Below are 27,147 nucleotides of genomic sequence, written 5' to 3' on the forward strand. Positions count from 1 at the left end.
CCACCAGGAGGAGTCCAAAAAGGATACAAACCACCTTAACTGTGTCTTCTACTCAGAGAAGCACAGAAACACAAACAATATCAGAATAAGTGTCCAAGCCATGCACATCATGATGGAAATGTGCCATGTACTGAGGGGATTTGTGATAGACTTTTGCTGCTGTAGCATTCACATTTCTCTTCAGGGATCAATAAAATCCATCCATCCATCCAATCATCCATGAAAGCTGCCACACCCTTCAGACTCCCAGGAGAAGTTTATCCCAAAAGTATGGTATATAGACCCCTTCGCATGTTTGTAAACAAACTGACTGTTGCCAGGATGCGTGCGCAGCCTGGACTCAGAAACAATGGCGCTGCCCATAGACCGGCATTATGAGCTGTCAGATTATGCAAAACAATTGTCGTTACAAGATCGAGAATGCTAGATAAATAAGTTAACTCTAACAAGTGGACATCGCCTACCGGATCCGTATTTAATTAAAGAGTGAACGGACGATGTTAGTAAGTTCCCTGGTATACAATGGCCAGATATATACTCGTACCTTATTGACAAGACTTCAGTGTACACCCACGAAAAACTTCGTGCCTACAAGTCTTTAGACGCATATGATTATGTTATGTGCGGGCATGTACAACTTGATGAACAATGGGACATTCATATTCATTTTGTTTTAATCAAATTATGCCAGTGATGCGATGGCAATGTGGCTTTAGCTACAACAGCAAATACCAACACTAAACAGCAATTTGCAGGAGGTAATGGCATGAAAGGAATGATGGTGTAAAGAGTACAGCTAAGAGAAATCAGAGCTGCGTAAAAAGCGAGAGGCAGAGACCAGAAATGAAACTGAATGGGGCGGGAGCTAGGTTAGAGCAGTCAACGTAAGTTGGCATTTAGAGTGAGGGCACACAATTTTACCTTTCCATCCTTGCTTTAAAATTGTGATTTTCAGCATACACAAATAATGATGGCACAAAATCTGGACTGCTTGAGTCAAGCGAGACCTCTCCTACAAACAAAATTGTATGCCAAGCTAAGTTAACATGCTAACAATATTCATTACATTGTGTAACTATGGCCCAGCTAATCAGACAAACGTTACCAAAGTATTTTGCTACATCAATAAACGAAGACTAGAAAGAATAAAAAAGAAAGATTTAATAAATAGCCTGATCTTACCTGTGATGAATTGGGCGCTGCAAACCCGCGCATTTTTGATGGTGCTTTCATCCCAGTCTACACGTTTGATGGCTTGTAGCCATAGACATCAGCGATTTTTTTGGAATGGGTGAGATCCTGCTGGAATTCTGTACATTTTAACCCCATCACTGCTACGATTCTGACACCCGACAACACAACAACTAGGCATCGCTGAGTCTTTTTTGAGTCCAGGCTGCGCGTGCAATTTCCTCTTACGTATGAATGATGTTTACTGCGAAGGGGTCTATATTCTCAATAAGAAACTCCAAGCAATAGTTAAAACAAGAAACTTAAGATAAATAATGCAGGCTCTGCCCAGGTCTTGGAACAGTGGGCCAGTTCCTTACTCTGCACAACTAATCTGGGGTGGGTTTCCCAAAAGCCTCTTAACACTAAGAGAATCTTAACTAGGAGAGAGAGCGTTCATTGTGCTGCTTGCTCTACCATTTAACAATGATCTTTGAGCTGCGATGTTTTGGGGAAGCTCAGGTCTGAATTGTCATGGAAGTATGATAATCCAGTCTATACATGCTTTGTGGATTTGGAGGCCTGTGATCTTGTGTCTCCATATTTTTCTGATTTTTAGGAGTACAGTGGTGCTTGAAAGTTTGTGAACCCTTTAGAATTTTCTATATTTCAGCATAAATATGACCTAAAACAGGAGTGTCAAACATATGGCCCACGGGCCGGATCCGGCCCGCCAGATGGTTTAATCCGGCCCCAGACTTGTAGAGAAAAAATTTCTAAGGATGTCAAAAAAAAAGGAAATCTCTAGCCCATTCCTGTGACGACTTCATCTCATCTCATCTCATTATCTCTAGCCGCTTTATCCTGTTTTACAGGGTCGCAGGCAAGCTGGAGCCTATCCCAGCTGACTACAGGCGAAAGGCGGGGTACACCCTGGACAAGTCGCCAGGTCATCACAGGGCTGACACATAGACACAGACAACCATTCACACTCACATTCACACCTACAGTCAATTTAGAGCCTGTGACGACTTATGAATTTTTAAAGAAATAACCGAAATGCTCAATTCAGCTGCTAGGGGCAGCCAAAAAAAGCAGCACTGACATAAGAGATCAGGAAATACACAGCACATTTTAGCAACGTGTCCAGATATGCTGTCTGATTCCATGAATGACGCCTCACCACTGTTAAGTTGCTATCAAAATTATCGAGAGTGATACCCCCATTACCAAAATGTCTTTGTCAAAAAGAAGAAAAGTTGATGTAGAGTGCAGAGTTTTCCAGGAAAAATGGACTGAGTATTATTTATTCACAGAGGTGAATACAAAACCAGTGTACTTGGTATGTAATCAACAGGTTGCAGTGCTCAAAGAATATAATATTCGGCGCCACTATGAGACTCATCATAAAGAAAAAATTCACAATTTGTATGGACAATTAAGAAAAGAGAAGATAAATGAATTGTTAGCTGGTCTGAAGAAACAGCAGTCTGCATTTACTCACAGCCATGAAGTCAGTGATGGAGCAGTGAAAGCTAGCTACCTTATTGTAAACGAGTTGGTGCAAGCATCCAAGCCATTTTCTGATGGTGAACTCATGAAAAAATGCATGCTGAAGGCTGCCTTAGTCGTGTGCCATGAAAAGCAATCTGCCTTTGCCAATGTTAGTCTATCGAGGAATACTATTGCAAATAGGGTTGAAGATCTGTCACGACTCGGGCAGCCAAATGAATGACAAAATCAAGTCATTTATTGCATTTTTGGTTGCAATTGACAAGAGCACCAATGTCACAGATGTTGCACAACTGTGCAAATTTATTCGTGGTGTTGATGAGACTTTGACTGTCACTGAGGAGTTCCTTGAGTTGGTGCCTATGAAGGACACAACAACAGTGAATGACATTCAGCTCTGTCGTTAGAGCGCTGGACAAGGTCGGAGTGGACTGGTCCTGTGCTGTCAGTTTGGCTACAGATGGCTCCCCATCAATGTTCGGGAGAAAGGCAGCCGTTGCGACAAAATTCAGAGAGAAAGTGCAGGCTTGTAAATTTCATCAGAGCGCGAGGTCTGAATCACCATCAGTCTGACTGTTTTCTCAGTGATAATTACATTCTGGCTGGTTTACCATACCACACTGAAGTACGGTGGTTAAGCCGAAGTGCCGTACTCAAGCGTTTCTTTGAACTACAAGAGGAAATTGGACAGTTCATGGAGAAAAAGGGCAGACCAGTAGAGGAATTTAAATGCCCGGAATGGGTGCTGGATCTGGCCTTTATGGTGGATATTACACAGCACCTGAATAACCTTAACAAAATGTTGCAAGGCCGCAGAAAAGTTGGCACTCAGTTTTACGATAGCATGCTTGCATTCAAGTTGAAACTGTCACTCTGGGAGACACAGCTATCTAACGGTGACACCTCTCATTTCCCATTGCTCACAGCTATGCGTGCGACCGAATATAATGCTGATTTGGATCAATACAAAGACAAGATAACAGAATTGCTGCAGGAGTTCGAGTGGAGATTTCAGGTTTTCAGTGAACTTGAGGATGAATTTGCCTTTTTTCGCTCGCCGTTTATAGTCAATGCTTCTGATATGCCCTCTGACATCCAACTTGAGATAATTGACTTGCAATGTGATTCCGATAAGAAGCAGAAATTTGCATCAGTGGGCTTAGACACGTTTTATCAATATCTCTTGCCAGGGTACACCAAATTAACATCCCTGGCTGCAAAGGTTTTATCCATGTTTGGGACTACCTATCTTTGTGAACAGGCGTTCTCTGTCATGAACCTCAACAAAACAAAGCACTGCTCAAGGTTATCAAACACACACTTGAATGACATTGTGAAATGTGCTGCTACTCAGGATTTGAAACCTGATATTGATGCCCTCGTGAAGGCTAAAAGATGCCAAGTGTCAGGAGCCAGCAGCAGCCAATAGACTTGGTGAGAGAAAGCAGGAAGGGAGGTTAATCAGCATTAAGGCCTGGGCCTAATTCTTGTAATGTTCACAACTGTTTGCAGTCTGAAGAATGCAGTTCTTTGAAAATAAGATTACTCTGCATGGTTTCACTTTAAAAGACAATGAATATTGTGCAGTATATCATTCTCAGCTTCAGTAGGCCGAGCCTACAAAATAGTTTGATCTGATGTAGCCTAATCGTATTGCTCATGCACTGCTATAACTTTTATGTTTGCTAATTTAATTTTATTTTTCATAAATTTGCACATTCATATTTTTAAGCAGGATGTTTAGGCTAGGGGCGGCGCGGTGGTGTAGTGGTTAGCACTGTCGCCTCACAGCAAGAAGGTCCGGGTTCGAGCCCCGGGGCCGGCGAGGGCCTTTCTGTGCGGAGTTTGCATGTTCTCCCCGTGTCCGCGTGGGTTTCCTCCGGGTGCTCCGGTTTCCCCCACAGTCCAAAGACATGCAGGTTAGGTTAACTGGTGACTCTAAATTGACCGTAGGTGTGAATGTGAGTGTGAATGGTTGTCTGTGTCTATGTGTCAGCCCTGTGATGACCTGGCGACTTGTCCAGGGTGTACCCCGCCTTTCGCCCATAGTCAGCTGGGATAGGCTCCAGCTTGCCTGCGACCCTGTAGAACAGGATAAAGCGGCTAGAGATAATGAGATGAGATGAGATGTTTAGGCTACTTTCTTCATAGCTCCCACTTCAGTTTAGTGTGGGGAGTTGGTTCAGGTTGTCAGATGTAAAAATGTATTCACTCAACTGTATAAAAATAAACCAGTTGTTTCAGAGTGAAATGCATTTTATTTCAAATCCATCTAGATCCCTTGTGATCAGTGATTATGTAGGCTACAAATGTAGGCTGAAGCATAAAGCATAGCCTACTGAAAAAAACAATGCTAAAGATTTGGAGTTGACAAAGGTTATTTTGTAATTATTTTACTGGTCCGGCCCACTTGAGATCAGATGGGCTGTATGTGGCCCCTGAACCAAAATGAGTTTGACACACCGACCTAAAACATCATCAGATTTTCACACAAGTCCGAAAAGTAGATAAAGAGAACCCAGTTCAACAAATGAGACAAAAATATTATACTTGGTCATTTATTTATTGAGGAAAATGATCCAATATTACATATCTGTGAGTGGCAAAAGTATGTGAACCTTTGCTTTCCATATCTGGTGTGACCCCCTTGTGCAGCAATAACTGCAGCTAAACATGTCCAGTAACTGTTGATCAGTCCTGCACACCGGCTTGGAGGAATTTTAGCCCATTCCTCTGTACAGAACAGCTTCAACTCTGGAATGTTGGTGGGTTTCCTCACATGAACTGCTCACTTCAGGTCCTTCTACAACATTTTGATTGCATTAAGGTCAGGACTTTGACTTGGCCATTCCAAAACATTAACTTTATTCTTCTTTAACCATTCTTTGGTAGAATGACTTGTGTGCTTAGGGTCGTTGTCTTGCTGCATGACCCACCTTCTCTTGAGATTCAGCTCATGGACAGATGTCCTGACATTTTCCTTTAGAATTCACTGGTATAATTCAGAATTCATTGTTCCATCAATGATGGCAAGCCATCCTGGCCCAGATGCAGCAAAACAGGCCCAAACCATGATACTACCACCACCATGTTTCACAGATGGGATAAGGTTCTTATGCTGGAATGCAGTGTTTCCTTTCTCCAAACATAATGCTTCTCATTGAAACCAAAAAGTTCTATTCTGGTCTCATCTGTCCACAAAACATTTTCCCAATAGCCTTCTAGCTTGTCCACGTGACCTTTAACAAACTGCAGACGAGCAGTAATGTTCTTTTTGGAGAGCAGTGGCTTTCTCCTTGCAACCCTGCCATGCACACCATTGTTGTTCAGTGTTCTCCTGATATTGGACTCATGAACATTAACATTGGCTAATGTGAGAGAGGCCTTCAGTTGCTTAGAAGTTACCCTGGGGTCCTTTGTGACCTTGCCGACTATTACATGCCTTGCTTGTGGAGTGATCTGGGGAGGGTAACAATGGTCTTGAATTAACTCCATTTGTCCACAGTCTGTCTGTCTGTAGATTGGTGGAGTCCAAACTCTTTAGAGATGGTTTTGTAACCTTTTCCAACCTGATGAGCATCAATGAGGTCCTCAGAAATCTCCTTTGTTTGAGCCATCATACACTTCCACAAACATGTGTTGTGAAGATCAGACTTTGATAGATCCCTGTTCTTGAAATAAAACAGGTTGCCCACTCACACCTGATTGTCATCCCATTGATTGAAAACACCTGACTCTAATTTCACCTTCAAATTATCTGCGAATCCTTGATGTTCACATACTTTTGCCACTCACAGATATGTAATATGGGATAATTTTCCTCAATAAATAAATGACCAAGTATAATATTTTTGTCTCATTTCTTTAATTGCATGCTCTTTATCTACTTTTAGGACTTGTGTGAAAATCCGATGATGTTTAAGGTCATATTATGCAGAAATATAGAAAATTCTAAAGGGTTCACAAACTTTCAAGCACGACTGTACGTGGTATCTTCATATAATACAGTCTCTGTATGGGCATCATGAGCAATGTGTCGACATTTTGGGTGAAAAGCTTTCAGGTGCATATCAATCTCACTCAAGGGTGTCTTGAAGGATATCTTGTCTCCAATCCTGATTGCATTTTATGAAGCTAGAGTGAACATCCTTGTTTTTGTAGACGGTGTTGTTTTCTTGGCACCATCTGAAGTGAACCTTTGACATGCATTTCAATAATTTTCTGCTGAGTCCTATCCTTTACTATGGTCATGAGCTGTGGGGAGTGACCAAAAGAATAACGTCGCATGTATAGGCATTGGAAATGAATTCTGTCCACCAGATTGCTCGACTGACTTTCTGTGAAAGAGCATGGACAGATTATCATGATCGTAGGCCCTAGACACAATCTCATACTGAAAAAAAAATACTACATTTTCAAAATCACATTTACTCCAATAATTTAAACAACAAACTACTTTAACATTTAAAAAGTATAAAACATAAATCTTAAGGCCAAGGGTCCGAATTGGCTCCAGGGCCCTGGGCACATGTCCCTTTTGCCCATGCAGTAATCCGAAAGAGTAAGGTTCATGATCTTAACAATCTGGGAGCACTTCAGAGCTTGCTGCTCCTCTGAGTAGAGGAGATAGTGAAGGTGGTTTGTATCCCTTCATGGAGAACATGCACAGAATTTCTACACAGACAGTAATCCAAGCTTAGGTTCAAACACAGACCCTGGATCTGGATCACTTCTTCTTGAAATTTAATTATATACTTATGAAAGCTATTGAACTGTTATAGTTTCCAGCCTGTAGTGACCTGATCCCTTTCAATCTTTTATCTTTAGGAACAGCCAGAGGGCTTCAAAACTATTTACCATTTTTGAATAAAGGATTAGCACTATGCTCAGGTTTTTTCTTTCGCAAGCTTCAGTTCATCACAATTTTTTTGTTAGTTCATAAATCAAGCAACAGGTGGCACTGCTGCACAATGTAAACGATTTCTTTGGAAAATAAGTGGATTAAAGATTCAAACTTAATCCAGTTTTTACCACAGACACACAAAAAAGGAAACGTTGGAAAATTATCGGCATGAGGCAATCTGCCAGGTGTCTTTTTATACAAGTTCTCTTTGTCTTACAGATAAACATCTTTGCCTTGTTTTTCAATACAAAATGGATCTGTGTCATAACACTGTCCTTGCACAGTATACAACAATACACTGTGATCCTTGAGGCTTTATATTTTATCTCACTGTATAAATAATCAGTAATATGAGGAAACGCTGTTGAATATACAATTACATTGTACATTTACAACTTGAAAACATTCATCCATTCATTTTGCACTGATTATCCGTCAGGGTCATTGGGGAAGCTGGAGTCAATCCCAGCTGACTTCAGGCGAGAGGTGGGGTACACCCTGGGATGGTCACCAATCTATCACAAGGCTAACACAGAGACAAACAACCATTCACACTCACATTCACACCTATGGTCTATAGTAAGAACATTTTTAGTCTCCCATGCTTTTGAGTCAATCATTAGACTAGGCACTTCAGTTAATGCCTTTATAATGCACTTAATTTTTAATCACTGATTTAATCATTGAATATCCATGAAAAGTGCGTATAATTAGATGACTGCAATGGGGAAAAGATGCATAAGGCATCAAGGGTTTCTCTAAATTTCAATTTTTTTTAATATATGTATACAAGTTTATGAATGTTCTCAAATACATGGTGGGGAAAAAAAATGTGTCTGCAGACAGAAGCTCCACCCCAGGAAACTGCAGCTCAGCCTAGTAATATAACAGTTTCTACCATCTGTTTTCACAGTCACACATGGACTAAGGAGACATGGCCACGATATACCCCAGCATGACAACAGGTCGGAAGAACTTTTACATTTTTCAGTGTTGTTAATTCTTGCAACTACTTCATGGCTGTTATTGGTCATGACTCCAATTAGTAGTATAATTTTTAAAACTACTTTCATACTGTCTGGAATAGATTATTGACAAGTGAAAATATTTATTACTCCCAGAAGATGGCAATTCAGCACAGTACTTTTGACTATTACTATCTTTCATAGTAAACCATTGACAAATTGTTCAGATGATAAAAAAGGCACAATAACATCAGCAACTGTTATTTTCATGCAGCGACACAGAAAAAACGTTAGCATTTTCTATAATTTAGTATTGCATTGTAATTTTTGTAATAATGGGACCACTGCTTGCTTCATCAACAGCCGATGACTACTCGGAATACTACAATGAAATATTACAAGACACTTACCAGGTGTGCAGCAATGCCAACGTAAGTGCCTTCAGTCAAGTCTTCCTCCCAACCCTCTACAGCATTGTCTTCATTGTTGGATTCATTGGCAATGGCCTGGTGTTGTGTGTCCTGCTCAAGTACCACAAAAGGTCAAATGTGACAGATGTGTGCCTCTTCAACCTCGCACTTTCAGACCTTCTTTTCCTTATCTCATTACCTTTCTGGGCTCATTATGCTGCCGTCACTGAGTGGACCTTTGGTGGCTTCATGTGCCATGCAGTGACAGCGCTGTACATGCTGGGCTTCTATGGAAGTATCTTCTTCATGATCCTCATGACCTTGGACCGTTACGCTGTCATTGTCCATGCCCATAGTTCTCTCTTCACCAAACACCGGTCTGTCAGAGCTAGCATAGCTATGGCTTTGTTTATGTGGGCACTTAGCTTGGGAGCCTCTCTGCCAACCATCATCTTCTCCCAAGTGAAGAATGAATCAGATGGATGGATATGCAAAGAGGAATATCCAGAACAGACAAGATGGAAGTTATTCTCTTACATTGAACTGAATATCTTTGGTTTAATCATTCCACTCTCAGTAATGGTGTTCTGCTACTCACGTATCATCCCCATCTTAATGGCCCTGAAGTCTCAGAAGAGACACAAAGCTGTCAGGCTCATCCTGGTTTTAGTTACTGTTTTCTTTGTCTTCTGGACACCCTACAACATTGTCATCTTCCTGAAGTTCCTGCGTCAATTAGGCTACATGACCAGCTGTCAGTGGGAACAGGACCTGCACATGGCTACGCAGTGGGTGGAAACCATAGCGTTCAGTCACTGCTGCCTCAACCCCATAATCTATGCCTTTGTGGGGCAGAAATTCAGGACTTTGGTTCGCAACATACTAAAACAGTGGTTTCCTGTTTGCTTTGGTCGGTGCACAACAGTCTTCAGTGAGTTCTCAGAAAGGAAGAGCTCCATGTCCTCACACTCCTCTGTGATTTCCACCACAAAGATTGTGTAGCCAAAGGTGCAGCAGTTGCAACATGAGTTAATCAGACAATGTCAAATCTGTAACTCTGATTGATTAAAAAAAAGTGCATTTAAATTTGTAAGACGTTAACAATTTCAAACTTTGCTTGGATTCCCCCTTTTAAAATAGAAGGCTGTTACTTACATGTTGTCATTATTTTTTTTGTCAGTGCTATTCATGGATAGTTTTTGTGTACTTTATTTGTTTAGTTTTCCATTTTAATTAAATAGTGCATGTATTGCTTGCAAGAAACAAAGGGGGTCATGATCCAGCTTCAAAAATATATTCTGCTGAATCTAAATAATGCATTATTATTATTATTATTATTATTATTATTATTATTATTATTAATAATAATAATAATAATAATAATAATAATAATAATAATTAAGGCTTTGTAAATGCTTTATTGTCATATATTTGTCATACTATTTACACTGTATAATTGGGTATCTGAAGCCCTGTTACAGAATGATCTTGAAGGTGTAATATTTCACCCTGTTGTATACATGAGCTTTGATGGGATTCTAAAAAACTGATTTGGTCAGTAATCTGATGAACCATTTCCTTGCAACAGAAACAAACTGTTTCCTATGTCAATGAGATAAAACCATTCATGCATAATGTCATATCCTGAGTAATGACAGGACATTTCCCCCCACACAGTTTTTGTGGCATAAAAATTTATTAATTTATAATTGTTTATATCCCTTAAGTAAGAAATAAAACCTAACATTATTACAGGGAAATAATCAATGATAGGCTGAAATTATGTGGCCAGGCACAGAGATATTACTGTTACCAACCCAAATTTGATTATTCTCCTTTTTTCAAATTTATTTCTGATTGACACATCATACCTTTTATGCTTTTATCATTACATTTACAATTAAATACCGTTAGTTAAGTCTAATCTAATCTAATCTAATCTAATCTAATCTAATCTAATCATATGTCAGTTGGTAAGATGTGAGAGCAGATAAGAATGTGCACGTGTTAACCCTTTACAGCAATATATGGCATTATCGAAATGTAAATACCTTTCAATTTCATCAACTTTACTTTAAAACCTCTTATCTAGACCCACAACTATTAACGCAAGTCATGGGAAGTCACTGTCCTGCAGAGTCTCAATCAACACCGAGTAGATTACTGAACACAGGTCATATCTCTAGCGAGAAGGCATCACAGCACATGACTGAACTCTGTCAGAAGTCAGTGGAAAAATAGCGTGAAGACTTTACAGTTTACAGCTCAACCACTTTAAAACATGCTTAAATATAGATTAATATTAAGCATCTGATCATTTGACTGTTTCAATACTTACAAGCTTACTTTTCCAATAAAATGTCTTTTTGCTCTTATGAATATACATCAAGGCTCTTCCATTTTCCTTGCTTTCCATTGTCATCATAATGTGTGACAATAGTACCAATATACTGTATGTATGTATGTATATATTTACATGTATGTAAGTTTATTTACCTTAAACAGCTGAGAAGTCAAGTATTTCTCAGTTTTGACAGCATCTTCTTCATTGTGGCGTTTACTGATAATGACCTGGTGGTGTGATCCTGGTTAAGTTCCATCAGCAGCATTGTCTAACAGCATTGTCATCCTCTTCCAATCCCTGAATCACCTTCGTTTAGTGCTCTTTATAAATAGTTTATGCATATTTTATGTGCTTAGCTTTTCATGTCAAACTACGACTGCATGTACCATTTGCAGTATATTTGAGTAGAGTGTACTGAATGAGAAAAAAAAACAAAACAAAAGCTGTGGTGCGAAAATGTACAGAACATGAAAACATAAATATGATGAATTGTTGTAGTCTGACACTTTTGACACTAGTTGCAATATATGTAGATTTTTTTATGGAGCACTGACATTAAAGAGTTCATATATCATTCCACTGCACATTTATGTACAGAAATAAGTTAGAGAAAAAAAAGAAATTGACTTCTGAGCAAATGTTAAAATATACAGTATAACATACACACACACACACACACACACACACACACACATATATATATATATATATATATATATATATATATATATATATATATATATATGTTCGAGTCCCGTGGCCGACGAGGGCCTTTCTGTGTGGAGTTTGCATGTTCTCCCCATGTCCGCGTGGGTTTCCTCCGGGTGCTCCGGTTTCCCCCACAGTCCAAAGACATGCAGGTTAGGTTAACTGGTGACTCTAAATTGACCGTAGGTGTGAATGTGAGTGTGAATGGTTGTCTGTGTCTATGAGTCAGCCCTGTGATGACCTGGCGACTTGTCCAGGGTGTACCCCGCCTTTCGCCTGTAGTCAGCTGGGATAGGCTCCAGCTTGCCTGCGACCCTGTAGAACAGGATAAAGCAGCTAGAGATAATGAGATGAGATGAGATAACTAATAACAAAAGCAGCATGCTAAGTCAGTCATAATTCTTAGTTGCTAACGGGTCACAAATAACAGTGTGTGTTAAGACCTGACTTTTTTTTTTTTTTTGCTTGAATGCTTTTAAACTATCGGTTCAACTGTTTATTAAACAAGAACAGGTGATCATTACTCTCACTGCTCCAAAACCAAATTGGCAACAAAAAATAAATAAATAAACAAACAAATAAAAATGTGTACTTAATATAATAACAAAATGCAAGTGTCAATAGTGCATAAATGTTCATCCATGCTTGTCTGTACATGTTTGTACAGCTGTGTTTGTATGGTTATTGCATGGATTGCTATGTTTACATCGCCCATTGTGATGTCATATGGAAGTGCGTCTGTGACCATGGATCACTTATGCTTAACGTTTGACATGTGCAGTCAATGTGCACAAGTCTGCAAGTAAACAAAATGAAATTAAAAATACTTTGGCATTTAGTTTTATTTAGACTGCAGGCAGTAGAAAGAACTGCTGTGCTTGAGCTTCAGAAATGCTCAGGAAACTGTATCTTATGTTACTGTGCTCTTTGATCAAGAAAAGAACTTTGCGACTGAAAAGCTATTTGATTCAGAAAACAGCTACATTTCCATCACACTACTGAGGAATGTAGTTAAACTAGAAGCATTGCTACTTGTAGCAAAGCGACTGTCCAACACTGTTAGCTAACTCGACTCACTGAGGAAACAGGGATTGTTCACTAGGAATTGTGGGATTTGGTGTTGGATTTATGGACCATATGTAGACAAGGATATGATTTTAATTATACAGTAGACTCCAGCTACCAAGTATAACAGAGATGCACCATAGATTCACCTTACAGACAAGCACACAAACCCTTACTTCACAGAAACAAGCAGTTCTGTTTCTCATAGACACACAAAATTGTATTGCACAGGTGCTACTGTTGTAAATATATTCATTGGACAGACCAATATTTTTCGTTGAATGTACCACACTGTAAAGCCCTTAGATGGTATTTTTAAATACAGGATTATCAGTAAACATTAAAGACCCAGGTTTTTTTTGTTGTTGTTTCAATCACATAGGGAATTTTTTTTTTTTTTTTTATGTCAGAGCAGATATGTACATATAGGTGGCACTGCAGCACAATGCGAAAGGTTTAATTGGGAAATAAGTGAGAAAAGATTCAAACGAACAAGAAAGGAAAAAACTTTCGAAAGGCTCTATTTTTACCACAGCCACAAAGAAAAAAAAAGTAAAGTTGAGAAAATTATAAGCATTCGACAAATTGCCTGGTGTCTGTTCTGCTGTTCTTATTGCCAAAAATCTTTTTTTTTCAATGCAAAACAAATCTGCCATATCACTAACATTAACCTTGCACTGTACGTAACTATTGTACTGTGATCCTTGAGACATTATATTTTATCTCACAGTATAAATAATCAGTAATATAATGAAACATGGGCGGCACGGTGGTGTAGTGGTTAGCGCTGTCGCCTCACAGCAAGAAGGTTCTGGGTTCGAGCCCCGGGGCCGGCGAGGGCCTTTCTGTGTGGAGTTTGCATGTTCTCCCCGTGTCCGCGTGGGTTTCCTCTGGGTGCTCCGGTTTCCCCCACAGTCCAAAGACATGCAGGTTAGGTTAACTGGTGACTCTAAATTGACCGTAGGTGTGAATGTGAGTGTGAATGGTTGTCTGTGTCTATGAGTCAGCCCTGTGATGACCTGGCGACTTGTCCAGGGTGTACCCCGCCTTTCGCCTGTAGTCAGCTGGGATAGGCTCCAGCTTGCCTGCGACCCTGTAGAAGGATAAAGCAGCTAGAGATAATGAGATGAGATGAGATAACTAATAACAAAAGCAGCATGCTAAGTCAGTCATAATTCTTAGTTGCTAACGGGTCACAAATAACAGTGTGTGTTAAGACCTGACATTTTTTTTTTTTGCTTGAATGCTTTTAAACTATCGGTTCAATTGTTTATTAAACAAGAACAGGTGATCATTACTCTCACTGCTCCAAAACCAAATTGGCAACAAAAACAAATAAATAAACAAACAAATAAAAATGTGTACTTAATATAATAACAAAATGCAAGTGTCAATAGTGCATAAATGTTCATCCATGCTTGTCTGTACATGTTTGTACAGCTGTGTTTGTATGGTTATGGCATGGATTGCTATGTTTACATTGCCCATTGTGATGTCATATGGAAGTGCGTCTGTGACCATGGATCACTTATGCTTAACGTTTGACATGTGCAGTCAATGTGCACAAGTCTGCAAGTAAACAAAATTAAATTAAAAATACTTTGGCGTTTAGTTTTATTTAGACTGCAGGCAGTAGAAAGAACTGCTGTGCTTGAGCTTCAGAAATGCTCAGGAAACTGTATCTTATGTCACTGTGCTCTTTGATCAAGAAGAGAACTTTGCGACTGAAAAGCTATTTGATTCAGGAAACAGCTACATTTCCATCACACTACTGAGGAATGTAGTTAAACTAGAAGCATTGCTACTTGTAGCAAAGCGACTGTCCAACACTGTTAGCTAACTCGACTCACTGAGGAAACAGGGATTGTTCACTAGGAATTGTGGGATTTGGTGTTGGATTTATGGACCATATGTAGACAAGGATATGATTTTAATTATACAGTAGACTCCAGCTACCAAGTATAACAGAGATGCACCATAGATTCACCTTACAGACAAGCACACAAACCCTTACTTCACAGAAACAAGCAGTTCTGTTTCTCATAGACACAAAATTGTATTGCACAGGTGCTACTTTTGTAAATATATTCATTGGACAGACCGATTTTTTTCACTGAATGTACCACACTGTAAAGCCCTTAGATGGTATTTTTAAATACAGGATTATCAGTAAACATTAAAGACCCAGTTTTTTTGTTGTTGTTTCAATCACATAAGGATTTTTTTTTTATGTCAGAGCAGATATTTACATATAGGTGGCACTGCAGCACAATGCGAAAGGTTTAATTGGGAAATAAGTGAGAAAAGATTCAAACGAACAAGAAAGGAAAAAACTTTCGAAAGGCTCTATTTTTACCACAGCCACAAAGAAAAAAAGTAAAGTTGAGAAAATTATAAGCATTCGACAAATTGCCTGGTGTCTGTTCTGCTGTTTTTATTGCCAAAAATCTTTTTTTTCAATGCAAAACAAATCTGCCATATCACTAACATTAACTTTGCACTGTACGTAACTATTGTACTGTGATCCTTGAGACATTATATTTTATCTCACAGTATAAATAATCAGTAATATAATGAAACATGGGCGGCACGGTGGTGTAGTGGTTAGCGCTGTCGCCTCACAGCAAGAAGGTCCTGGGTTCGAGCCCCGGGGCTGGCGAGGGCCTTTCTGTGTGGAGTTTGCATGTTCTCCCCGTGTCCGCGTGGGTTTCCTCCGGGTGCTGCGGTTTCCCCCACAGTCCAAAGACATGCAGGTTAGGTTAACTGGTGACTCTAAATTGACCGTAGGTGTGAATGTGAGTGTGAATAGTTGTCTGTGTCTATGTGTCAGCCCTGTGATGACCTGGCGACTTGTCCAGGGTGTACCCCGCCTTTCGCCCATAGTCAGCTGGGATAGGCTCCAGCTTGCCTGCGACCCTGTAGAAGGATAAAGCGGCTAGAGATAATGAGATGAGATGAGATGTATTACTTGAGGGTGGCACGGTGGTGTAGTGGTTAGCCATGTTGCCTCACAGCAAGAAGATTCTGGGTTTGAGCCCAATAGCCAACGGGGGCCTTTCTGTGTGGAGTTTGCATGTTCTGCCTGTGTAAGCGTGGGTTTCCTCCGGGTGCTCCGGTTTCCCCCCACAGTCTAAAAACATGCAGGTTAGGCTCATTGGTGGCTGTAAATTGACTGCAGGTGCGAATGTGAGTGTGAATGGTTGTTTTTCTCTTTGTGTCAGGGTCCAGGGTGTACGTCGCCTCTTGCCCATAGTCAGCTAGGACAGGCTCCAGCTTGCCTGCGACCTGCACAGGATAAGCGGTTACAGATAATGGATGTATTACTTGAAAACACTGAATTGAAACAGTCCATACTAAGAACATTGTTGTTTCTTCTGGGCCTTTGAGCAAATCATTCGACTAGGCACTGCAGTAAATCCTCTTTCCTTTATGCATGTGGCAGCGGGGGCGTGGTCAAGCGCCGGTCTGTGACAGGAGGGTGGAGTCAGGGAAGGTAAGTGGCAGAATCACTACACCTGACGGCAATTAACCTGTGTTTGTGTGTGTCTTCCCAGTGACCACGCCCTATTTAGGGAGAGAGAGCAGAGGAGCTCTTCCCGGAACCAGACGCCGAGTGTGTGTGTGTCTGTAAAATTTAAAACATAGTTGTTAGACTGAAAAGTGTGACAATAAAACGGTGTATCAACCTGATCTCTGTCCTGCCGTCCTCTGTGCTCCACTCATTCATATCGAACTGCTACAATGCACTTATTTTTAATCACTGACTTAATAATTGAATTTCTATAGAAAGTGCATTAAAAGTTTGCAGTGGGGATAATGATACATAGCGCATCATGGGCTCTGTCAGGTCAATTTCAGGTGTCTGGTATTAATGTGTTACTATTTGCATGAAATTCATATAGTCACAATAGCTAAATAAAAATTAAGGTGGTACAGATTTTTGTGGATGGTAACTATTGTATGTATACTCAGTTCAAGTCCAATGTTTTGGGTTTTTTTTAATAGAGCTTTTTAACAATGGGAATTGTCACAAAGCAGCTTGCTGTATATGCAAGTCTATAAAAGAAGTTTTAAAAATTCTTTTGACAATTTATTTTGTTCACAAATACATGGTGTTAAAATAAGACGTTTTGTCAGCAGGACAAAGCCCCACCCCAGGAAATCACAGCTCAGCCTACTCATATAGCAGCTTCTACAGGCCACTTTCACAGTCAGTCTGTGAAAGTACTGGCTGGAAACATGGCCACGATAGACCCTGGCATGACAAGTAGGTGGAACTTTTTCATTTTGATTGTTTTTTTTTTAAATTGTAAACTGCTTAGTGGCATTCCTCATTCATTACTTTAATTTCTAAAGTGTGACAAAAATTCCTAAAACTACTTCCACACTGTCCAGAGTAAATTATTGAAAACAGACCTGTAGCTCCCAATAGATGGCGATCCAGCACAGTACCAAAATTTCTGTTGTAAAACAACTGACAAGTTGTTGATGATAAAAAAGGCACACTAGTAATATCTCATCTCATCTCATTATCTCTAGCCGTTTTATCCTTCTACAGGGTCGCAGGCAAGCTGGAGCCTATCCCAGCTGACTACGGGCGAAAGGCGGGGTACACCCTGGACAAGTCGCCAGGTCATCACAGGGCACACTAGTAATATAATCTTCTTTTTTTTACTGTAACTACACAGGAAAATGTGTTTGCCTTTTTTATTATTATATTGTAATTTTTGTGATAATGAGACCATTGCTTGTTTCGTAAACAGTTGAGGACTACTCTGAATATGACAGTATTATATCAGATGACAACTGCCAGGTGTGCAGCAACATCAATGTAAGTGCCTTCAGCCATTCTTCCTCCCTTCCCTGTACAGCATTGTCTTCATTGTGGAGTTCATTGGCAATGGCCTGGTGTTGTGTGTCCTGGTCTACATGCTGGGCTTCTATGGAAGTACTGTATCTTCTTCATGTTCCTCATGACCTTGGACTGCTACACTGTCATTGTCCATGCCTATAGTACTCTCTTCTCCAAACACTGGTCTGTCAGAGCTCGTATAGCTTTAGCTTTGTTTATGTGGGCACTTAGCTTGGGAGCCTCAATGCCAACCATCATCATCTCCCAAGCGAAGAATGAATGAGATGGATTTGCACAGAAGAATATCCAGAACAGACAATATGGAAGTTATTCTCTTACATTGAACTGAACATCCTTGGCTTGATCATTCCACTCTCAGTGATGGTGTTCTGCTACTCAAATATCATCCCCATCTTAATGGCCCTGAAGTCTCAGAAGAGACACAAAGCTGTCAGGCTGATCCTGGTTTTGGTCATTGTTTTCTTCCTCTTCTCGACACCCTACAACATTGTCATCATCCTAAATTTCCTGTGTCAATTAGGCTACATGACCAGCTGTCAGTGAGAACAGGACCTGCACATGGCTGGAAACCATAGCATTCAGTCACTGCTGCCTCAACCCCATAATCTATGCCTTTGTGGGGCAAACATTCAGGACTTTGGTTCTCAACATACTAAAACAATGGTTTCCTGTTTGCATTGGTTGGTGCACAACAATTGTCAGTGAGTTCTCAGAGACAAAGAGCTCTATGTTCTCACACTCTTCTGTGATTTCCACCATAAAGATTGTGTAGCCAAAAGTGCAGCAGTTGCAGCATGGGTTAATCAGACAATAGTTTTCCATTTTAAACAAATAGAGCGTGTATGACTTACAGCAAGCAAAATGTGTAATGAGCCCATTTTAAAAATATATTCAGCTGAATTCCACTGAAGCTAATGTACTAATCTTATAATTTGTAATCTCATTATAGTCACTGTTATGAAATCTCATTAAGACTTAAAATGTTTTCTTGTTATATATTTGTCATACCATTTGTCATTATGTATATTGGGCCAGTCTATTTTATTTTATTTTAATTTGAAGTATGTTCCTACAAGTTTGATATCTCACCCCACTGTGCACATAAGCATTGATGGGATGGGATGCTAAAAAATAGATGTGTCCTTATTTGTGTGTTTTCTGATCCCTAATTTTATGGGGGGGACAAATTGTTCCCCTAGCTCATTACATATATAACAAAATGGATTCAGTTGTGAGTAAGAGAGAGGGAAAAAACCCACATGCTATTATAGGAAAACAATCAATCAATGACAGTATGTGGTGGTATGATGTGGCCTGACTCAAACAGCATTGTTTTTACTATCCTGAAGTTGATTATTTTTGGAGAGCAGCAGGTCCCAAAGTGTTTTATTCCTCTTTTACTACAGCAATCTGCCAACAATTGCAATTTTATCATTTATGAATGAACCATCATACTTTTTATCCATTGATGATTACATCTAAATTAAAAAAGAAAAATAAGCTTAATTTAATCAAACATAATCACTATTACAACCCCAATTCAAAAAAAAAAAAAGTTGGGACGCTGTGTAAACTGTAAATAAAAACAGATTGTGGTAATTTGCAAATCATGGAAACCCTATATTTCATTGAAAATAGCACAAAGACAACATATCAAATGTTGAAACTGAGATTTTTTTTTTTTATTTTTTTAAATACAGTGGTGCTTGAAAGTTTGTGAACCCTTTAGAATTTTCTATATTTCTGCAGAAATATGATCTAAAACAACATCAGGTTTTCACACAAGTCCGAAAAGTAGATAAAGAGAACCCAGTTAAGCAAATTAGACAAAAATATTATACTTGGTCATTTATTTATTGAGGAAAATGATCCAATATTACATATCTGTGAGTGGAAAAAGTATGTGAACCGTTGCTTTCAGTATCTGGTGTGACCCCCTTGTGCAGCAATAACTGCAGCTAAACATTTCCAGTAACTGTTGATCAGTCCTGCACACCGGCTTGGAGGAATTTTAGGCCATTCCTCCATGCAGAACAGCTTCAACTCTGGGATGTTGGTGGGTTTCCTCACATGAACTGCTCGCTTCAGGTCCTTCCACAACATTTCGATTGGATTAAGGTCAGGACTTTGACTTGGCCATTCCAAAACATTAACTTTATTCTTTTTAAACGACTCTTTGGTAGAACGACTTGTGTGCTTAGGGTCATTGTCTTGCTGCATGACTCACTTTCTCTTGAGATTCAGTTCATGGACAGATGTCCTGACATTTTCCTTTAGAATTTGCTGGTATAATTCAGAATTCATTGTTCCATCAATGATGGCAAGCCGTCCTGGCCCAGATGCAGCAAAACAGGCCCAAACCATGATACTACCACCACCATGTTTCATAGATGGGATAAGGTTCTTATGCTGGAATGCAGTGTTTTCCTTTTAACAAACATAACACTTCTCATTTAAACTAAAAAGTTCTATTCTGGTCTCATCCATCCACAAAACATTTTTCCAATAGCCTTCTGGCTTGTCCATGTGATTTTTAGCAAACTTCAGACAAACAGCAATGTTCTTTTTGGTGAGCAGTGGCTTTCTCCTTGCAACCCTGCCATGCACACCATTGTTGTTCAGTGTTCTCCTGATGGTGGACTCATGAACATTAACATTAGCCAATGTGAGAGAGGCCTTCAGTTGCTTAGAAGTTGCCCTGGAGTCCTTTGTGACCTCGCTGACTATTACACACCTTGCTCTTGGAGTGAACTTTGTTGGTCAACCACTCCTGGGGAGGGTAACAATGGTCTTGAATTTCCTCTATTTGTACACAATCTGTCTCACTGTGGATTGGTGGAGTCTTAACTCTTTATAGATAGTTTTGCAACCTTTTCCAGGCTGATGAGCATCAACAATGCTTTTTCTGAGGTCCTCAGAAATCTCCTTTGTTTGTGCGATGATGCACTTCCACAAACATGCTGTGAAGATCAGACTTTGATAGATCCTTTCACTTATCCTTTTTCAAACCTGATTGTCATCCCACTGATTGAAAACACCTGACTCTAATTTCACCTCCAAATTAACAGCTAATCCTCGAGGTTCGCATACTTTTGCCACTCACAGATATGTAATATTGGATCGTTTTCCTCAATAAATAAATGACCAAGTAGAATATTTTTGTCTCATTTGTTTAACTGGGTTCTCTTTATCTACTTTTAGGACTTGTGTGAAAATCTGATGATGTTTTAGGTCATATTTATGCAGAAATATAGAAAATTCTAAAGGGTTTACAAACTTTCAAGCACCACTGTGTATGCTCATTTTGAATATGATGTCACCAGCACATTTTAGAAAAGTTGGGAAAATAAAAGACTGAAAAAGTGTGTAATGCTCAAAAAAAATGTTTAATTGGCAACAGGTCAGTAACATGATTGGGTATAAAAAGAGCATACCAGAGAGGCTCAGTGTCTCAGAAGTAAAAACTTTGAAGAAGAAGAAGCAATCTTTGCAGACGACATTCTATGTAACATGGATAACGGTAAATTATGTGGAGCTGTTTTCTTGGATCTGTCAAAAGCCTTTGGCACAGTAAACCACACAATTCTAATGAATAAACTATCTTCAGCTGGTGTTTGTGAGATTGATCTCAAATTGTTTGATTCTTACTTGTCATCAAGATACCTACGCACTACTTGTGGCTTAGAACTATCAGAGCCATTACCATGCAACATTGGTGTGCCACAGGGAAGTATCCTTGGGCCTCTCCTGTTCATTATCTACATCAATGGTCTTCCTGGTGTTGTCTGCCATTCTCAAATATCCCTATACGCTGATGATACAGTCTTGTACTATTTCTCCTCCTCAGTTGCTGATATTGAAGACAAGCTTAATGAAGATCTCAAGCTGGTTGGTGATTGGTTTAAGATCAATCATCTGACCCTGAATGCAACAAAAAATAAAGCCATGCTGTTTGGAAGCAAGAGAAAGACCAACATCTCTACCATCTCCATCCAGGTCCACCTCAAAGACATTGAGAGAGTTCAAGAATTCAAGTACCTTGGTGTGATTTTTTCCAGCAACATGTCTTGGTCTGCTCATGTCGAAAAACAGATGGCCAAAATCAACAAACGCCTCGGTCTCCTGAAGCAAATCAAACATCTTTTACCAAAATTTACCAGACTCTTATGCTTTAACAGCTTGGTCCTACCACTTTTTGATTATGGTGATATTGTTTGGGGAGATAAAAATAGCATCACACTTATGGGATCTCTTCAAACCCTTCACAACAAAGCAGCCAAGATCATCCTGGATCGTCCTCCATTCTCTTCAGCATTTGATGCTCGGAATGAACTAAACTGGATGGAACTCTCTAAGCGCAGATGCTACCATCGATGTCGACATATATTTGAATGTAAAAACAGTCTACTATCAGCAAACCTAAAGCTAAATATGCTCATTGAGCATGGCTACAACCAGGGCTTTGAACCGGTTCAAGGAATGAAAATGAAAACCAGGAACTTTTTCTATTTCACATGGAACAGAAACGAAACCAGAAACTTTATTATTTTTTATGTTCCGGAACAGAAACGCTTATTAAAAATAATGGTAACCAGTTAATACCGGTTTTTATTTCGTTCCTCAAAGTTTCCGTAGCCTACAAATAAAAAAGTCATTCTTCTCCTGTGCAAGTTTCTATGACCCACTGGGGTTCACTTCCTGTGTGACGTTCGCTGACTGAATGGAGAGAGCGGGAAGGTGGACTACTATCACGTCTCCATGTGATAATAAGTGAGTAAGTGCATTACTCAGTAAGTGCATTACTGAGTGCCTGAGCAAAGAAGAGCCTGAATGTTGCAACCTCCCTATTGGCTGTTTGTAAAAATGTATCAATTGTTGCCCTTCCCACGGGAATCATCGCGGGCTCGAGAGACGAGACCTGACGAGGTTAGTTCGTTGGTAGCAGAACAAAATGTCTGGACACAAATCAGGTTTTCAGAAAAGGAAAGAAAATAAACGGAGGGTCAAAAATACAAAAAAGGAGGCAGAAAATGCAAAACGAGTTTTAAGGTAGGACAAATGGTTACTTTTTAAGGCAGCCCGCCGTGGCTGCAGGCTTTCAGTTGTGTCATTGAATGGCTACTTTTCTGAGGCAGCCTGCCATGGCTGCCTGCAGGCTTATTTATTATAGCCCATTTAGTTAAAATAGTTGATATAAAATGTTTATAGTTATAGTTATGTGATGGTTGTCCTAATTTAGACTGGTGTTTTGTTTTGTTTTGTTTTTTTTTTTGGGGGGGGGGGGGTTGCGCGATGTTGCACCTGGGTCCAGATTAGGGCAGAACCAGCCCTGGCTACATTTCAGGTGTAGTTTGTTTTATGTATGTATGTACTTGCATAGATGTGTACTTGGTCTTCCAATATGGCGCCTAACAAAATCTCGCGGCGCGGTGACGTCATGCGGTAGCCCTCTATAGGGCCTGACTAGCCTTTGGTAACACACTAAACGAATTATCTTTCATTTTTGGCACTTTTCCTGTTTGTGTAGATGGGAAGACATACTGAGAATCCAAATCGCCAACATTTGAAATAATAATTGTTTTGAATTATTTCTTGTCTTATTTAATGAAGGTTGTAATAGAATTAGCCTACATTTGGCTTAAGCTGGATGAGACAGAGACATAATTTTATAGCCATTTGTTAAACCGCTGACAGGGAACGTAATTAACCGTTCCGGGAATGAAAATTTTTTGTTCTAACCGGTTCGGGAACGTCTATTTAATGGTGGAACCCAAAACCGGAAACGTTAAAATTCCCTTTCTGTTCGGAACGAACCAATAGGAAAAAAATTCTGGTTCAAAGCCCTGGCTACAACACGAGGCATGGAAGCGAGTTTCGTTTACCACGACCCAAAACTAACTGGGGAAAACAAACTATGCAGGACCAAGCCATAAAAGAATGGAACAGTCTGAGTGACGCACTTAAGCAATGTTCTAAGATTAGCCATTTAAAATTTAATTTCTTTAAAAACTTTTCAAAACTTAAATAATTTGAACTTTATATTTTTTACTTTTACAAAATAATGATGTTGACTTTTAACTAGCTGGTTTTCATATTGAACCTCCAAATTATGTTTTATATATTTTGTGAAAATAATTTATTTATCAGGACCTTCTTGAAAATCACATTAATAAGTGAAGAAGCTTCCTGTTAAAATATGAATAAATACATACATAAATATGGGGAGGGGCTCATTGCTCTGTGAAAGACTGCATGGCCAAACAGTGCAATAATTTAAGAATAAAGTTCCGCAATGTAAAATTGCAATTTGGAGAGCACATCATCTGTGGTACAGAAGATCATTAAAAGATTCAGAGAATCTGGAGAAATCTCTGTATGCAAGAGACAAGGCTGAAAACTGACATTGGATGCCTGTGATCTTCAGGCCCTCAGGCGACACTGCATTAAAAGCAGATACGTGTCTGTCGTGGAGATCACTGTATGGGCTCAGGAACACTTCAGAAAACCATCATCTGTGAAAACAGTTCATTACTGCAAGTGCAAGTTAAAACCACAAATGCAAGTTAAAACCAGATATAAATAATATCCAGAAACACTGCCACCTTCTCTGGGCCCAAGTGCTTTTATGATGGACTGAGTTTAAATGGAAAATTGTCCCAAGGTCTGATGAATCAAAATTAAAAATTCTTTTTTAAAATCATAGACACCACATCCTCCAGGCTAAAGAGGAGAGAGACCATCCGGCTTGTTATCAGTGCACAGTTCAAAAGCCAGCATCTGTGATGGTATGAGGGTGCATTAGTGCACATGAAATGGGTAGCTTTTACATCTGGGAAGCCATCATTAATGCTGAATGATACACGTTTCAGAGCAATATGCTGCCATCCAGACAAAATCTTTTCCAGGGAAGGTCTTTCATCTTTCAGCAAGACAATGCCAAACCACTTTCTGCACATATTAAAACTGCATGGGTACATACAGTAGAAGAGTTTGAGTGCTAAACTGGCCTGCCTGCAGTCCAGACCTGTCTCCCATTTAAAACATTTGGCACCTTATGAAGCGCAAAATACGACAAAGGAGACCCCGAACTGTTGAGCAACTGAAATTGTATCTCAGGCAAGAATAGGGCAACATTTCTCTTTGAAAACAACAGCAATCGGTCTCCTCAGTACCCAAACATTTACAGAGTGTTGTTAAAAGTAGAGGTGATGCAACACAGTGGTAAACATGCCCTTGTCCCAATGTTTTTGAAATGTGTTGTTGACATCAAATTCAAAATGAACATGTATATTTAAAAAAAAAAACAATTAAATTTCCCAGTTTCAACATTTGATATTTTGTCTTTGGACTACTTTCAATGAAATCTAGGGTTGCCATGATTTGCAAATTCTCGTCTTCTGTTGACAATTTACACAGCATCCCAACTTTTTTGGAATCGGGGTTGTACAACCCCGATTCCAAAAAAAGTTGGGACAAAGAACAAATTGTAAATAAAAATGGAATGCAATGATGTGGAAGTTTCAAAATTCCATATTTTATTCAGAATAGAACATAGATGACATATCAAATGTTTAAACTGAGAAAATGTATCATTTAAAGAGAAAAATTGTCATGGTCCTACCTGTGGGCTTCTCTCTTCAGGTAACATTTCCATTCAGCATTACCGGCCACGCCCGCTCTCACTTCCTCTTATTAACTTTCAGTGACTGTCACTGGCTGTTGCCAATCACCTGCTTCCCCCCTGTGTGTATTTAAGCTGCAGTTCTCCTAAGCCTCAGTGTCAGATCGTCTGCAACTTCCAGCATGATAACCTGCTCTGTGTTCCTACTACTCTGACTCCTGACGATATTCTGTTCCATCTGACTCTGTCTGCTCTCCAGCCCCAGTAACCTGATCTGCCTTCTGTCCTGTCGACTCTGCCTCTTGCCTGCCTCTCCTGTACCTTCGCCTGATCTCCAGCTTGCCCAGCCCTGCTGCTCACCTGCCTCTCCATCAGCCCGGTCCTGCTCACTAACTCCAGCCTGCTGAGGGACTACTGCTGGGAGACTGCCTGAAACCCAAGTGCTGTCAGCCTACAGCCACACCTCTCTGACAATGCCTGATCCTGTCTGATCTCAGAAGCTAAGCAGGGTTGGGCTTGGTCAATACTTGGATGGGAGACCTCAGACGACATCACCACCATGCTCCCACCAGCCATCCCTGCCTCTCAGTCCTCTTGCCACTGAACTTCACACACACATTCTCCCTTTTCCCCTGTTATTATTAAACTGTGGCTTGAGTGCATTTGATCTCCTCTCCTGTCTGGTCCTTGACAGAACGATCTGACCAAGACATGGAGTCAGTGCCTGAACCCTCTGCCCTAGACCAGCTGCAGCACACAGAAGGAGATGTCAGTCGGATGTCTGCCTATGTTGCAGCCCTGATCCAGCTTGGTCATCAGCAACAACGACTGGACCAAGCATTCCAGCTGCTCACCACCCTAGCACCCCCTGCTCCTCCGAGTCAACCATCGCTGCCCCTGTCATACCCGCCGCTGACTGGCCAGCTCCGGGAGGTGCTCCTGCTGCACTCGATGCCCCGGAACCCAAGGTCGGCAGTCCAGAGCGTTTTGACAGTGACCCCTCCCAAGTCCGTGCTTTCCTGACCAGCTGCCGGTTGCTGTTCGACCTGCAGCCCAGAACCTTCGCGTCGGAGGCAGCGAAGGTGGCCTTCATCATCACTCGTCTGACTGGCCATGCCCGCCTGTGGGGGACTGCTGAGTATGAACGCCGGACACCGGCGTGTGCCTCCTTCTCCCTGTTTGCAGCGGAGATGATTAAGGTCTTCGACCTGGGCTCGTTGGCAGGAGAGGCATCCGGAGGACTAATGAGTATTCGCCAAGGCAGACGAACAGTGGCTGACTACTCGATCGATTTCCGGACCTTGGCCCAGCGCAGCAAGTGGAACATGCAGGCACTGGTAGATGCCTTTCTGCACAGCCTGGCCGACTACATGAAGGACGAATTGGTCTCGTCCGAACAACCGTCGACACTTGATGAGACCATCGCCCTGGCCGTCCGCATTGACCACTGGGTCCAGACCCGTCGACGAGAGAGGGCCCGCCAGACTCAGTCAGTCATCAGCGCACGGAGAAGCCCGAGCTCACCGGACATAGGAGGGGCCCGGCTGAGCTCAATGATCATCCAATCCTCCACCAG

General features: G+C 40.5%; 1 protein-coding gene and 1 pseudogene across 1 annotated transcript; both read left to right on the forward strand.

Annotated features, from left to right (window-relative positions):
• Nucleotides 1-8,506: 8,506 nt before the first annotated feature.
• LOC132885884 (C-C chemokine receptor type 4-like) lies at nt 8,507-10,272 on the forward strand. The gene is made up of 2 exons (XM_060920409.1): nt 8,507-8,550; nt 8,914-10,272. Exons 1-2 carry the CDS (start codon nt 8,520-8,522, stop codon nt 9,960-9,962), a joined length of 1,080 nt encoding a protein of 359 aa, XP_060776392.1. The 5' UTR covers nt 8,507-8,519; the 3' UTR covers nt 9,963-10,272.
• A 6,949-nt stretch (nt 10,273-17,221) lies between these two features.
• LOC132885885 (C-C chemokine receptor type 3-like) lies at nt 17,222-18,722 on the forward strand (annotated as a pseudogene).
• The last annotated feature ends 8,425 nt before the right edge of the window (nt 18,723-27,147 follow it).

This window comes from Neoarius graeffei, chromosome 5, assembly GCF_027579695.1.
Source record: "Neoarius graeffei isolate fNeoGra1 chromosome 5, fNeoGra1.pri, whole genome shotgun sequence".
NCBI classification, from domain to species: Eukaryota; Metazoa; Chordata; class Actinopteri; order Siluriformes; family Ariidae; genus Neoarius; species Neoarius graeffei.

What these genes read in the sequence shown, in the direction of transcription:
- LOC132885884 (XM_060920409.1), top strand. Translation starts at nt 8,520, where the DNA reads ATGGCCACGATATACCCCAGCATGACAACAG. An exon ending in ATACCCCAGCATGACAACAG is followed by an intron (nt 8,551 to 8,913) that starts GTCGGAAGAACT and finishes CTTCATCAACAG; the next exon opens with CCGATGACTACTCGGAATAC.